The 14,031-nt window shown below is 63.3% G+C and overlaps 1 protein-coding gene and 1 non-coding gene across 2 annotated transcripts in view; both read right to left on the bottom strand.

Annotated features, from left to right (window-relative positions):
• The window catches only part of EIF4G1 (eukaryotic translation initiation factor 4 gamma 1), a 26,611-nt gene that overhangs the window by 10,088 nt on the left and 2,492 nt on the right, over positions 1 to 14,031 (bottom strand). The window contains 14 exon segments of the mRNA XM_014527818.2: positions 612 to 734; positions 1,117 to 1,250; positions 1,750 to 1,936; positions 2,193 to 2,281; positions 2,481 to 3,380; positions 4,591 to 4,657; positions 4,884 to 4,976; positions 7,065 to 7,177; positions 10,125 to 10,224; positions 10,576 to 10,749; positions 11,638 to 11,658; positions 12,906 to 12,938; positions 13,320 to 13,406; positions 13,619 to 13,727. Of these exon segments, the coding sequence (XP_014383304.1) occupies positions 612 to 734; positions 1,117 to 1,250; positions 1,750 to 1,936; positions 2,193 to 2,281; positions 2,481 to 3,380; positions 4,591 to 4,657; positions 4,884 to 4,976; positions 7,065 to 7,177; positions 10,125 to 10,224; positions 10,576 to 10,749; positions 11,638 to 11,658; positions 12,906 to 12,938; positions 13,320 to 13,406; positions 13,619 to 13,693 (2,196 nt within the window). The 5' untranslated portion in view covers positions 13,694 to 13,727.
• Positions 2,080 to 2,156, bottom strand: LOC112549147. The gene has a single exon (XR_003092481.1). It is a non-coding gene; the product is annotated as a small nucleolar RNA SNORD66 (small nucleolar RNA).

The raw sequence follows: 14,031 nt of genomic DNA, 5'->3' as shown, positions 1-14,031 counted from the left end.
ACAACTCTTCCCCTTTTTTAACGACTAGCTCGATTAATGGAACATCAGTATCTTTCCTCCGTAATTCTGCTCTCTGTTAGCCTTGATAATCTCTCTCTTCTATTTCAGAGCCGTATAGACTATTTTCAGTTCGAGCTGAACTCCAGTGAATGTTAACTCACGTTGGAAACAATAGTCAAGTGACGGATAGGCCGTCAAAATGCTTGAGAAGACTAGATTTTGTTTTATGAAGCAAAATAGGAGATGTATGCTTAAGTATAACGGGTACAAGCCTAACAAAATCAACCCAGACTGTTTTCATCTAGTTTTGTTTCCTTTTTTAATTGAAATGTTATCTAGCAAATCAGCGTGCATTCAAATATGGGTGTATTTGACTTTGCTTTAACCTCAAACAACACTCTAGTGCTACGCCCCTGGTTTTTCAGTAAAACTTCTAATTTCTCTTTAATTGGAAAAAAAACAAAACAAGTGGGAGGATGCCCCATACCCTGTGCACCCACCTTTTCAAAATCCTAGAACTGCCCACAGGCACTGATCTTCCATACAACCATAATCTAAACTATGTAAGACTACCAAGACTCCCACCTCTGCACAACCTGTGTGGTACTCACTGGCCCGCCGCGGCTGCCCATGGTGGGCCGGCCCAGGTTGGCAAAAGAGGGGGTGAAGTCAGGGCCGCAGTTCATGTTGCTCAGGCGGATGGGGTCCAGTGCGCGTAGTGGCGTCTTGTTGGCCTGCAAGGTGGGAAGGAAAGAAACCAGTGAGTCCTCTGGAGGCGGGGACACCACCCCCCACCATCCCTAGCACCTACCCCCTAGAGGGAAGGAGCCCTGCTGAAGGGATTTGAGAGTGCCCCACAGCCAGGAGCAGCCCACCTCAGAGAATGGGATGAGTAACACAGGCAGGTACAAGGTGCAGAGGCTCCCGCACAGGGCAGAAGCTACTGCCCACTGACCCTACAGCCCTGCCCCTTCCAGCACAAGGGGACTCCACCCGAGGTCATTGCCCACTCCCACGTCCACCCCAATGGCTCACAGCAGAGCCCATGGGAAGCTGTGAGAAGATGCCCAGCTCCATGCCCCACTAGGGGAGGGGATGGGGGACAGTGACACTGACCTTGTCTAGCACCACATCACTGATTTGAGGCAGCCCCTCAGGTTTCTGCATGCTGGCAAAGATGAACTGGAAGCCCAGCAGGAACTCCCGGTCATAGCGCTTCTTCTCCTCGGGGTTCAGGGGCTTCCATTGCTCTGAGGAACAGAAAAGAAGGCCCTCAGCAACCTTTTCTCTGTCGGCCACCAGCCCTGCCAGGAGAGAGACACGAGACCCCCTGGAGGGAGGGGGAAGGGGAGGCCTCGGCGCCACAGGCACTGGGCAGTCTGCCCCACAGTGTGGCACCAGAAGAAAAGGGACCTGTGCCAGGCTCTGCCCATCAGTGGGGGCAGCCCAGGGCAGCCTGACAGGGGAGAACTTCCCAAAGGCCTGTGCTGCAGGGCATGCTGGCACCCACCACCTAGACAGCAAAGCTGCTCAAGCTCCTGCCCACCAGGCAAGAGAGGTCAGGCCAGGGCAGCCATGGCGAGATCTCAAGCATCTGCCCAAGCCAGAAAGCCCACAATGCCAAGACTCAAGTGGAGTCAAAACCCACGATGCCCGGTGGGATGCCCACCTGCACCCAGCACAGCCCTGCCCCAACCGCAGCACCCACAGTCCCCAGCAGAGGCCGGGAAGCTCCTCCTGAGGCCTCACCTTCCTTGTAGCCGTACTTCTGGTCCGTGGACTTGCCTTTCTCAGGATCCACCTTGTCCTCCTTCTCCTCCCACGTCTCCTCAGCCTCCTCCTGGGGCCGGGCTGGCACAGGCTCCTCAGGCTCTGTGGCAGGAGCCAAGGCAGGGGGCTTGTTCTCTGCCTCCGAGGCGCTGTCAATGATCTGGGACTGGAGATGAGCCCACCTGTCAGGAGCCTCCCAACACTGCAGCCCCCATGCACTCCAGACCCTCCCCCCTTCCCCTGGGAGATGCATCCCAGCTACAAGCTGTGCTGGGTGCCCCCCACACCCTCCATGGCCCAGCTCCCTGCCTCCTCAGATCCTCAGTTCCATCATGAAGCATCAGTGGCCCAGACACGGTGGCACTAACAAGAGATCATCACGGGACGCAGGGTGGAGATGCAGGCCAAGCTAACGCACCCACCTCTTTGAAGGCATCCAGCAGGTCGCCAACAGCCTCCTTCTTGTTCAGCTCCTTCATGCGCCGCTTCTTCTTTGGTACCGACACAGCCACTGGAGGAGCAGAGGGAATGTGAGAGCCCAGCAGGACCCCACACTCCACCCCCACTTGCTGAGGCATGGCATGGTGCCCTCCCCTCCCCACAGGGTAGTAGTGCCAGGGCAGATACCATCCTGCAGGCCAAGGCAGCAGCCAACACTGAGTGAAGGCAGGCCCTGTGCCCCCCTGCCCTGGGAACGCCCTCCCTCATACCTGATGCAGCTGCCTCCATGCTCTGAAGTGGCTCCGTGGGTGCTGGGGGCGGCAGCTCAGGCACCTCAACAGGCTCATCGGCTGGCTCCTCAGCCTCCTCCTCCTCCTCGGGCTCTTCCTCCTCAGGGGGCGGTGAAGGTGGTGAGGGTGGCGAGGGTGGCACAGGTGGGCTGGCAGGCTCCTCCTCTATCTTGGCCTCCTCAGGCTCCGAGATGGGGCTGACATCTGACTCAGGCGGCTCCTCTGGCTCCTCAGCCTCAGGCTTGCCCAACACTTCCAGCCCATTAGGCATCACCAGCTCCTCGGGCTGGGCAATGGGTGACTCCAGGACAGGCTCTGGCTGGCAGGCTGGCGGCTCTGGCGTGGGCTCGCGTGGCTCCTCCAGGACTCCATTGGACTCCGCGAGGTCCTCACAGATGACCTCCTCCTGGGGCGGCGGGGAGGGGCTGGGGGATGTGGCAGGCTAGATGGGCAGCTCCACCACTGGGGGAGGCACCGGCACTGGCATGGGCAGGGGCATGGGCACCGCCACAGCCACAGGCACCACCACAGGTAGCGGTTCTACCAGCATGGACTGGACTGGGGGCTCCAGAACAGGAACAGCAGGGGCCTCCTCTTCTTCAGCCACAAGGTCCACATCGGTGGTATCCATGGGCGGCTCCAGGGCCCCCGGCACTGTAGTGATGGTGCTAAAAGGTTCGTGTACATCTGCCGGAGAAGCTTCCAGCTCCACTTTAGTGTCTACATCCACGGAGGCCTCCACGGGCACCAGGGTGACAGCAGCCAGCAGCACGGACTCCACCTCGGGGATAAGGGGGGGTGGGGGCGACGGCGACGCCGACTTGGTGGGCTCCAAGGGGAGGGGCTTGCTCACCACCAGGGCGGGCTTGGGGCGGTCATCTGTAGGGCAGGAAGGAAAGGTCAGCAGGAGGGAAGAGGGCAGGCACCCTGGGGACCTGGAGGCTCTCCTCGGCACCCCACAGGGTCAATGCACTGCCATGAGCATGGAGCCAAGGGAGCAATGTCTCAAGAAGCCAGGAGAGCAGACAAGGCAGGGACAAGCAGCGAGAGGCGAGACAAGGCCCCTGCCACTGCCCACTCTGCTGAGGTAACAAGGCAGCGTGCTGGCACACCATGTGCCATGGGCAGGTGGAGGAATGACAGCCTGTGTGGGAAGCACAGCGGGCTGCTGGAACCTGGAGAGGTGCTGAGAGTTGGGAACAGGCACTGCCAGGGTGCAGGTGGGCATGTGACAAGGCACCAATAGCCCAGGCAGGGCAGGGCCGGCCTGACTGGTACCAGCTACAGAAAGAAAGGACAAAGTCGGCAAATGCTGGACAGAGGCAGCAGCGGGGTCTCCCTAGGCCACTTCAGAGGCAACATCCTCCAGCTGAACTCAGAGCCCAGCGTACACTGAAGAGTTAGCTGGCCTGGGCAGCAATCTGGCACGGGGGCATGGTGACACAGGGAGAACCCAAGGTGACGGGGCACCCACCTGACCAGCCAGGCTCAGCCCAGGGAAGTGCAGCCAGGGCTGTAGGAGACAGTGAACTGCACAGGGGGTAGACACAGCCAGACAGGACTCTGAGCAGGGGACAGAAGAGGGCAACCACCACACCTTACAGCTCGTGATGCCCTGGGCTATGAAGAATCAGAGGGCACTGCAGGGGCCGGAAAAGCCACAGGGCAGGGGCTAGGGTGCTTGGGGATGCGGGGGCAGGCAGCTCCAGCAGGGGCAAATACCAGGGCCAGAAGGACAGAGAGAGCAAGGGGGGCGGGGGTGCAGGCCAAGCCCCTGCTGTGCACAGCATGGGGCTGGGACTGACAGCCTGATGAAAAGGGGCAATCCTGCAGCTCAGGCCCCCAACCTAGTCTGGATGCAATACAGGGATGCTGCAGGGGCTGGGTCTGTACCCCCAGGGCAGGATGGGGCCTGCAGGGACCCCGGATTCCATGATGGGAAGCCACCCCAACCCCCAGCCCCAGTGCTCCCACTCACGCACAGGCACTGACAGCAGGCAGCAGCAAGGGAAGGCCCCCCAGAGCCCCCATTCCCCATGCACACTGCTGGGTTGCCCCCCCCGATCCCCACCCACCCATGTGCACCCACCTGGCCGGACAATAACTGCGATATGGGAAGTCTCTCCATTGGCCTGTGGCTCCAAACCACCTCCAGTCTGGGGAGCAGAGGCACACGAAGGGTTAATAAGCAGCTTTTTCCTGTCCCCTACTTCCCCAACCACCACTTAGCCACCCACTCCCAGGGGGAGAAAGGTGGGACAGCAGCTCAGAGACCATCTCGCCAACACCAACCTGCTGAAACCAAAGGTGGGGCTCGCCCCCGAAATACAGCTGCAGCCCAGTGGAAGAGAGCCCTCATGGGGGAAAAGGGCAGCTCCTTACCTGTGGGGGGGTGGGGGTAGAAGATGTCCGGGCTCCAGACATGATCTCCTCAGTGATGTCTTTGCCGCCCTGGTTAGGATCTCGTATTCGGATCTGGGAGAAAGCAAAGCAGCCATCAGCATGGCGCAGGAGGGGTGCGCTCCCCACCGCCCCCTTCCGAAAGGGACAGGAAATGGCTGCCAGCCCCTGGCAGCTGGGAGTCTGTGCTCGAACCAGCCTGGACAGCCCCTACACGGGTGGGGAGGGCTGGGACCTGCAGGAGGAAGTGGCGGCTGCAGCCATGTGGAGGCAGCACTCACCGCTCCACATGCTGCCCATGGCCAGGGGCCAGCGGCTGGGCTGCGGGCTGCCATTTCCCTCCCGCTCAGCACATTCCCGGCTCTCCCCTCCCACAGAGCCGGCTGCTGGAGGAAGCCGTTCTCCTGACCCCGCGCAGCCCAGAAGGGGGAAGGCAGGGACTGGAGAGGCCTTGCCGGCAGCGCTCGGAGGGGCTCTGGGCACAGCCTGCAGCCCATTCCCGTGAACCCCCTCCCACACCCAAGCAAGTGGTACAGCCGGGGCACTCTGACCGCACAGACCAGGGGGTGTCACAATGCCCAGGAACAGGGCGTTCCATTGGCCGGGGGCCTCACACCAGGCCCCGGGGCCCCCCAGGCCTGAGCACCCACCTCCCAAGACCAGGCTGTTACAGGAGCAAGGGCCAGCATGTGCCCCTCCTCCCCAACGCTCTGCACACACACACACGCACCCCCTGCCCACCCCACAAAAATGGGGCCCAGCCCAGGGAAGGGGAACCCACCTGCCCTGGCAGCAAGACAAGGCAGCCTCCATGACTGCACTCTGACAAAGGCAGAGACCCCCCAACCTTTGGGGGGGTGCACATGTGTACACACATGCGACTGCGCTCCCCAGCACGCCCCAGCTCAGGCTCAGTCACCCCTGAGCCACTGCACAGCTGCCTAGTCTGAGGGCCCATAGAGGCACCCCCAGGGGCCCTCATCTGCTGCTCACTTGGGAACCCATGCAAGGCTGCAGCCTGCCCAGGGCTGGCTGCATACAGCATGCAGGCCCTGACCTCTGGCACACTGAGCTGCCTGCACTATACTCCTCAAGACAGGCCAGAAACAGACACCTCCAGGCAGGCTGCAAAGTCCCCAAGGCCACTGCGACTTCCTACAAATGGCCAAGTGCGGCCCTGCTAGCCAAGGCAGAGCCCCAGCCTAGAACCACGGGCAGATGGGGTCTGCCAGCCACTGCAGGAGGCACCCAGAGGGGCCTGAGCACCCAGTTGCATGCCAACCTCGCCGCAGCAAAGGTGACAGAGTTGTACGTGGGACGGAGGGGCCATGGCAGGCGTGTCCCCATTTCACAAGGGCTGATTCAGAGTGAATCCCGATCAGCATGGAAACTTCAGCCTGTGGCAGGTGCAGGCACTAAGTCTGTGCCACCTCATGCAGGGCTTAGATGATGGCTGTGCGGGATGGTTTGGATGGGGCCAACCCTGCCTCAGGCAGAGGTTGGACTAGATGTGACCTCTGGAGATCCCTTCCAGCCCCACTTCTTTATGACTCTATAACACCCTGCCCCCCAGGGCCAAAGGAAACCAAGTAACACAGGAAGGGGGGCTGACACCAAGGTCCCCCCTTCCCCACCACGTGAGCCGAGAGGAAGAAAACGCCCCCCGGGGAGGAGCCTGGCGGAGCCAAGCTGCAGCGTCTCCACACGCTATAAATAGGTCTGTGTGCAGGGCCCGGAGCCGGCAGGGCTGCAGCTCCGGCAGGCAGGCAGGCACCGGCTGGCGACTGCAGCACCCACCCCCGCCCCCAGCTGCCGTGACTCAGCACGGCCCGGGCCAGGGAGCGTGGCAGGCTGGGCCCGCAGCACCCGCCCCCACCTCAGCCTCTGCCGGCCCAAGCCCACGCCCCAACCCCAAACAGCCCCGGGATACTGCCTCATGCCAAACCTGGGCACAACCTCCACCCGCTGCCAGGGTGAAGGGCAGGGACAGACAGACAGACAACACACTTATGGCCTGACTAAGCAGCTGGCTGCCTGTGTCTACAGAGCCAGGGCACCAGCCACTCGCCCTAGCCTGCCCCTGCCGTGTCTTCCTCTGGGGCTCAGCATGGGGCAAGAAGCACCTGGGCTCCACCCTGCAGCCCCCCTGGCCGCAGCTCTTACCGTCTTGCGCTCTCGCTTGGGCGGGATGGGCGGCTGCTGGTTCATCATGACCTGGGCCGTGGGGACACCCGGGGGGAACTGCTGCACCCCCTGGGCTGGGTAGTAGGCACCAGCTGGAGGCAGAGGGAGAGTGTCAGTCAGGACAACCCCGCACCCACCACACCAGGCAACCCAGCTCCCCTCCAGGAGCAGGGCAGGGAGGACCCCAGCCACAGCCACGAGCCAGCTGTGGACACTGCAGCTCAGTGCCCCCCGAGCAGACTCCCCCTCTGGGGCACCTGGAGAGTCCCACAGCCACTCTGCAGGGCAGGGCAGGGTCAGGCTCTCCCCCTCCCCCTCCCTCTCCGCACGTGCTCCAGCCCTGGCCAGGAACATCCCCAGCCTGAATAACAGGCCTGACCGGGTGTGGCAGGGATGCCTGCCCCGTGACACAGCGTCCCTGAGCCGCCCACTGCCCACGCGCCCAGCTTCCGGCTGCACGGCCTGGCCCGGGAAAATCACCCAGCGCATGCCTGTCCTGATACCTGCCACCGGGCAGGCAAGTGCAGATGCCTATCAGGGAAGCCCTTTTCACAAACTACAACCTTGCACCCAGCCCCCATCCATGCAAACCCTCTGGGGTGACGGAGGGCAGCTTCCTGGGTGCTCCACGCCTGTCCCAGGAAAGGGAGGCAGGCACCACGTCTCAGCACTTCTCTGGCTGCTGCCTTCCTGCTCTCTGCCTTATCTCCCTGGGCCTGGCCTAGTACAGCCCCCGCCCCAGCTCTGCCGAAGGGCGGGCACGATGCAAAGGCGCTTACGCCCAACTCACACCTCCCCCCGCAGCTGAGGACTGAGAGCTTGAGCCCCCAACCTGCCCACGGCCACCATAGCCCACAAAGCCAGAGCCCCAGTCCCACGACAGCTGCAAGGCCCCACGACAGGCACTGGGACACACACAGCAGGGCAGCCTCAGGCCTAAGGGCAGCAGGAGCAGGCAAGGCACGGGCAAGACAGGGCTCTTGGGAGACTGGAGCTAGAGGCTCCACGGCCAAAGGCCAGACTGCGGAGGGGCCACTAAAGGACTTCAGATCAGCTCTTGCGTGGGGGTTGGCCCCCGAGAGGCACAAGGGCATGGCCCAAATATACACCATGGGGGATGGGGTGAAATCTAGCCTGGCCTGGGCTCAGGGGGGCAGCCAGCCAGCCCCACACTCGCCCACAGAGGGGCCACCCTGGTGGGTGAAGATAGTGGTAGGTGACCTGTGGCATCCTCTCAGGTCTAGCACTTCCCTGGGCTTCCACCACCCATTGCCCCTCTGGCGCCAGCGCTCAGTGGGGGCTCCCGCTCCCCCAGACACAGGGCTGCAGCAGCCCTCAACCAACCCCCAAGCCCACTGTGGCCTCCACCGCTGGAAAGGAAGCTGTGGGTGAGGCTGTTCCCGGATGTGGGGCCAGGAGCAGTCACACAGGCCCCGTGGAAGCACAGGGCTCTCTTCCCTTGCCATGCGGCAGCCAGTCACTCAGTGGAGGAGCTTGCACCCGAGCCTGCATCTCCCGACGCCTGGCCCTGAGATGACCCACAGGCAGCCCCTTCCCTGCCTGAGGACAGGATCTCCCCGGCAGCAGGGCCCAATTCTGGGTGAGAGGCAGCAGCGCCAAGGCTCACAGATCCCTCTAGCCTTCCACAGGCCTCAGCACCCTCCCAGGGGAGCGCATCTCCCCGCATCAGCACAGATCAGCTGCCCTCCTCCGAGTGCGGAGAGAGATGGAGGCCACACATCCCGGCATGCAATGCAGCCCATGGTGGGGGAGATCTAGATGGAGTCCTGCCCAGCCCACCCCAAACCCAGCCAGAGCTGGACAGAGCCACCAACCTGATCACAGCCTCTGTCCCAGCCCTGCGTTCCTTCCCGGGCAGCGCTCCCCATGGCTGGGGGCCGCACAGAGGGGTAGAGGGTCCCTGCCTCGGTGCTGAGGCAGGGAGCTGGACCCCAGCACATACACACAGCCCCACTCCACCTGGGCACGACGCTGCCAGCAGGTACAAGAGGCCCTGGAGAGGAAGGCTGCAGCCAGCGCCCGCCTAACCCACAGGCCTGTTGTGCAGTGCCAGGCCCCGGCCAGCCCCAGCACAGCCAGCACTCCTGCCAGGCCTGCCTATGGATGCTGAGGGGCCATGGGGCACCTGACCCTCTCCCTGGCATGACATCCCCACCCTCCAAAGGCCCTGCGACCGCTCATATGGCTCAGACCCAAAGGTGCAAGCCCGCCTCAGGGCTGCGGCCTACCAGCCCCTCAGGCTGGGATGGGGAGCCAGCCAGGCCAAGGGCAGGGGTGCAGGAGCTAAGCACAGCTGCTGTCTCCAGCCCCCCTCTGATGCCAACAGGCTGGTGGAGAGGGGCACCTACCTACCTGCCTCAGGCGGGGCCCACAGCTGTGAGGTGTGCGCTGCCCCGCACAGGGAAGGCGGCCGTGCCGGGCAGGGCCTGGGACCGAGGCCCCAGCTCACATTTCTGTGTCTGCAGAGCCGCCCGGGACGAACCCAGACTAAATATAGTCACAGCCCGGCTGGCCATGTGAGCGGGGGAGGGGCTGCATGCACACCCGCCCCGTAGCCCCACTCTACGGCCCGGCAGGGGCCGGAACGGCTGGAGCAGGGTGGGGGTATGAAGGGGTCCCCCCGCACCCCTTCCTTCTCTGCTGCTGAGCCAGGCAAGCAAAAGGGCAGGCCGGGGTAAAAGTCTGCCCGGCCTCCGTCAGCCCAGTTAAACATTAAGCTGGCCCTGGCAGGGGGCGGGAGGGCGAGGGGCCCTGGTGGGGTAGGGGCCAGCCCCCGTGCTCTGCCCCAGCTCAGCCGAGCTACCTTGTCCCCCTCCCCCCATTGGGTTATTGCCAGGTTGGGATATTCATGGTGTACGGGGGGCCTTGCCCCCCACTCCTCTGCATCCCTGTGGGAGATGCTCCCGGCACAAGCATGCGCAGGCACACGTGGGGAGCAACAGAGGAGGCTACAGACATGTGCACGGGGACACTGGCATCTTCTCACCCCACCCCCATGGATGGGAGACGGGTCCTTACCGTAGGTACTGAACTCCGTGGGGCTGGCGCCGGGGTAAAAGCCGGGGGCACCTGGCTGGACTGGGTACTGCTGAGTGGGAACAACATACGTGGAGCGACCCTGGGGGGAAGGTGGAGGAGTTATTGCCTGCCAGGCACAGGGAGAGTTGCCTGCAGAGCTGCAAGATCCTGGAACAACCTGGTGAACTGTGGGGCATGGGCACTGCCAGGGAGGAGAGCTCCAGCCTGCTGGCAACACCACCAGTCCTGGGGCTGGGCAGAGGAGACCCCGCAGCCAGCTTTCTAGGGCACCTGGAGCTGAAAGGGTCACTGCACCAGGCCTCTCAGCCCAACCACAGCACTGAAGGGCTGCCAGACCACATGGGGACCCCAGATGGGTGGGGGTCATAGCCAGGAAGGAGCCTGAGGGCCTCTCCCCACCCAGCCAGGCCCTTCCTGCCCCAGCCCTCACCTGTCCGGGGATGTAGTAGGCTCCTTGTGAGGCAGTGTAGGAGATCTGGGAGGGAATCATCATCACCTGGGAAGCAGCAGGATAGACATGGGTGGGCGGGCCGGGCCGGGCCGGCGCACTGCTCTGCACACGGGAAGCGCTGGTGGGAGGCTGTGCCCTGCTCTGGTAGAAATGCTTTGGGAGAGAGGAACAGGGAGGGCACAGTCAACACTGACTCCAGCGCCTGAGCCCCTTCCTCCTCTGCACCCCCCGGCTGGAGGGATGGGCAGCGGTATCTGCCCCCTTGGTGCTGGTACCATGCAAGGATCTGTCCCCCCATACTGGGGAGTTGCATGGCACCCCCACACTGCCCCCAGATGTAGTGAGAGGGGCACTCAGACATATGGGCCACATGCTACCACGGGGTCGGTTTGGAGACATGGCTGGCTTGTCTGAGATCCAGGCAAGAAGTCCCCACTCCCTTCAGGAGCCTCCTGTCCCCAGGCACTGCCCTGCCGCATCACCTGGACTCGCCAGCTCTGGTGCCCAGGAACTGGAACCAGGCTCAACTTCTCACCCCCTGCACAGCTGGCAGGGACCCCAACTGCTCCCCCAGCACAAGCCCAAGACAGTCTGACCAAAAGAGCTGATAGGAGCCAGTCAGCCCTGGTTCCAGCATGTGCTGCAGATGGTGCATGGCACCCTGGGACACGTGGTCCCCCGAGGCCATCCCTCCGCCAACCAATGGGCAGTGCAGGGCAGACGGGTTGCATGGGGCATGTGGGCAGGGAGGGCTCTCAGGGCCTCACCAGTCCAGACAGGCACCAGGTGGGTCTGGCCCCAGCATCTAGCTCCAAGGGGGCCCACTTTCAGCAGAAGCAGCTCCAGGCCCTTCCCAAAGCTCCCTCGGCTGAGAGCAGGGACAGAGGAAGGCAGCTAGGGCTGGACCCTGGTACAGCCCCAAAAGAGAAGCAGTGAAGAGCCAGCCCCAGAGCCAGAACATGGCAGGCAGTCGTACAGCGCTTGCACACACGCACACGCACCACTGCACCTCCTGGGGACGGGGCAAGGAAAAAGCGTTACCTGAAGAGACCTGAATCCTCCCTGTTAGCGAGCACACACGCAAGGAGGGGAAGGAAGAGAAAAGAGACAGGAGTTACCCGCAGCCCCGCAAGGGCCCAGCCAGTACACGCTGAGCCAGGGCTTGGGCAGAGCCAGCCTAGCACAGGATGGGCAGTGAGGCAAGTGCATCTCAGGGAGCTCCACGCCGCAGCCCTCACCCAGGCTCCAGAAAGCTGCCCGCCTCCAGCGGCCCTGGAGGGTGCAGCCTGGGGGCCTAGCGATGGATAAAACAGCTGCTCTCTGCCCTGCAGAGAGGGTGGAGGGAGGCAGGTGGACGTGGTGGAGGCCATCAGCGCTGAGATGGGACTGACACTGCTCAGGCCCAGAGCACCTTCCCCAACACCCACAGAGCAACTCTCCAGGACAGCTGGAGTGCCCACAGCCAAGGGGGCAAAAGAGCTGAGCAGGCAGGAGCGAGGGACACCACAAGGGCCCTATCCCATGACCCAGGGCAGGAAGCAGCACAACTGCGGGCAAAGCCAGCCCCTGCCCTGCCAAGCCAAACAGGGCTTCTGAGACAAGGCACATAGCCTGACCCACAAGAAAGCAGCCTCTGGACCCCAGCCCCTTGGGACACAAAGCCCAGGGGCCCAAATGGACTGGGCACTGCACCGCTGCCCAGCCCACAGCAACTCTTCCAGCCAGAGACAGACATGTGGCCCCACTGCCCTGGCAGGCTGCAATGCCCTCAGCTGGCTGTGCCCCCAACATGCATCCCTGTGCGGCAGGGCAGGTGCAGACCCTACTGGATGGTCCCAGGTGCACAGAAGAGTGAGTGGAGGGAAGAACTCAACTTATTTCCCCCCCCGGGGGGCTACTGTGTCCCCTGTGACCCGCTCTGGATGCATGCAGGCCCCTCCCTAGCCGTGTGAGAAAGGAACTATGGGAGTGAGGGGAGAGGCAACTCCTCAGCATGGTGACAGGTGAGCTGCGGGCACAGGACACCCTCCAGCCTAGCACGGCAGTGGAAGCCAATGCTCTGTGGTGCAGCTGGGTGAGGGCTGGGAAGCAGAGAAGCAGCCACATGCTCCAGGTTTTGCGCAGGAGACAGCAAAGAACTCAAGACGCTGTAGCAAAACTCCCCGGGCCTCAGACCCCAGAGCCAGCCCTGTCCTTGGGCTCCCAGCACGCAGCTCCATCTGGCCCCCTGCCCTCCCCACTGCCTCCTTGCAGCAAAGCAGCATGTGGCTGCCTCCCTGGGGCCAGACACATGCGGAGTGGGTTAGTACCTGCGGCTGTAAAGCCCGAGGCCCTGCTGGAAACTAAGGCAGGAAAGAGCGCGGGGAGAGAAGAGCACAGTCACTCAAGGGGCAGAGCATACCCCAGGGCCACCTCACCAAGAAGAAGGTAGAGGCAGCCCCCCAATGCCCGGCCCAGCCACGCAGGCGCAGAAGACGGCTCCCGGCTGTGCCGGGCCTGGAGAGTTCTGCCCAGGCCTCTCTGTTCTGCCCCACAGCTCTGGGTTCTGGCTTGGCACTAGCAGCAGCACTCAACCTGCTCGGCAGCAGATTATCCACCCAGCCAGCACCCCGTGAGCCACGTGCCTGCCAGGACCCGGAATAGCCCTGGGGCCTTCCCAGAGCCTCCTCAGGACAGGGCGGGGAGAACAACCGGCCTCCCGCCCGCCCCAGCAGTCCCCTTACCTGTCGAGGCTGGGAAGGCGTATTCATTTGTGAGGCGGGCGAGGGGTTAAAAACCACGGGTGCCGTCTGGCCAGGGGGGAACGCCGACTGCAGGGAGGCAAGGAGGGAGCAGGTTGGCCCACGGCTGCCCCGCTCCACTCACCACTGTGCTCCCCATGAGGTCGCTCCGGCTCTGGTCACCCCTGGCTGCCCCAGGGCCTGATCCCAGCTGGCTTCCTGCACTTCAAGCTGGCCCCGGGGGCCAGCAGGGCTGGGGGTGGGACAGGGTGTGACCGGGGCAGACGTGGGGCAGGGGTTACCTGCGGAAGTCCGGGAGAAGGGGCAGGGTGCGGGGCTGTCGGGGCTCCTCCTGTGGGCTGTGGAGCTTTGTTCATTTCACGTGGTTCTGCATAAGGCTCTCCTCGCTATCTGCGGACACAGGCAAGCAGCGCGCTCAGGCAGGGACAGCACGCACAGCCGCCGCAGGCTCTGCGAGGATCCCAGCTGTACCCCACCCCGCTGGGCAGGGGGCATCTCCAGTCACAGCCCCAACATCCCTCCTCAACACCCCCCACCCACCATCTCGTCACTCCATTACAGCCAAGGCCTCAATCTGCCTCTAGCTCGGGTTACCCAGAGAAGACCCTGCACTCCCACAGCACCATGTGACTCATGCCTGGAGTGGAGTGGGGGGGGGGGCTCAGCACAGCTCCTGCCCCCGCCCCAGTGTCGG

Source organism: Alligator sinensis, unplaced genomic scaffold, assembly GCF_000455745.1.
Source record: "Alligator sinensis unplaced genomic scaffold, ASM45574v1 scaffold301_2, whole genome shotgun sequence".
Lineage (NCBI taxonomy): Eukaryota > Metazoa > Chordata > Crocodylia > Alligatoridae > Alligator > Alligator sinensis.
Note: the sequence above shows the minus strand (reverse complement) of the source record. Positions and strands in the feature narration are given on the sequence as shown.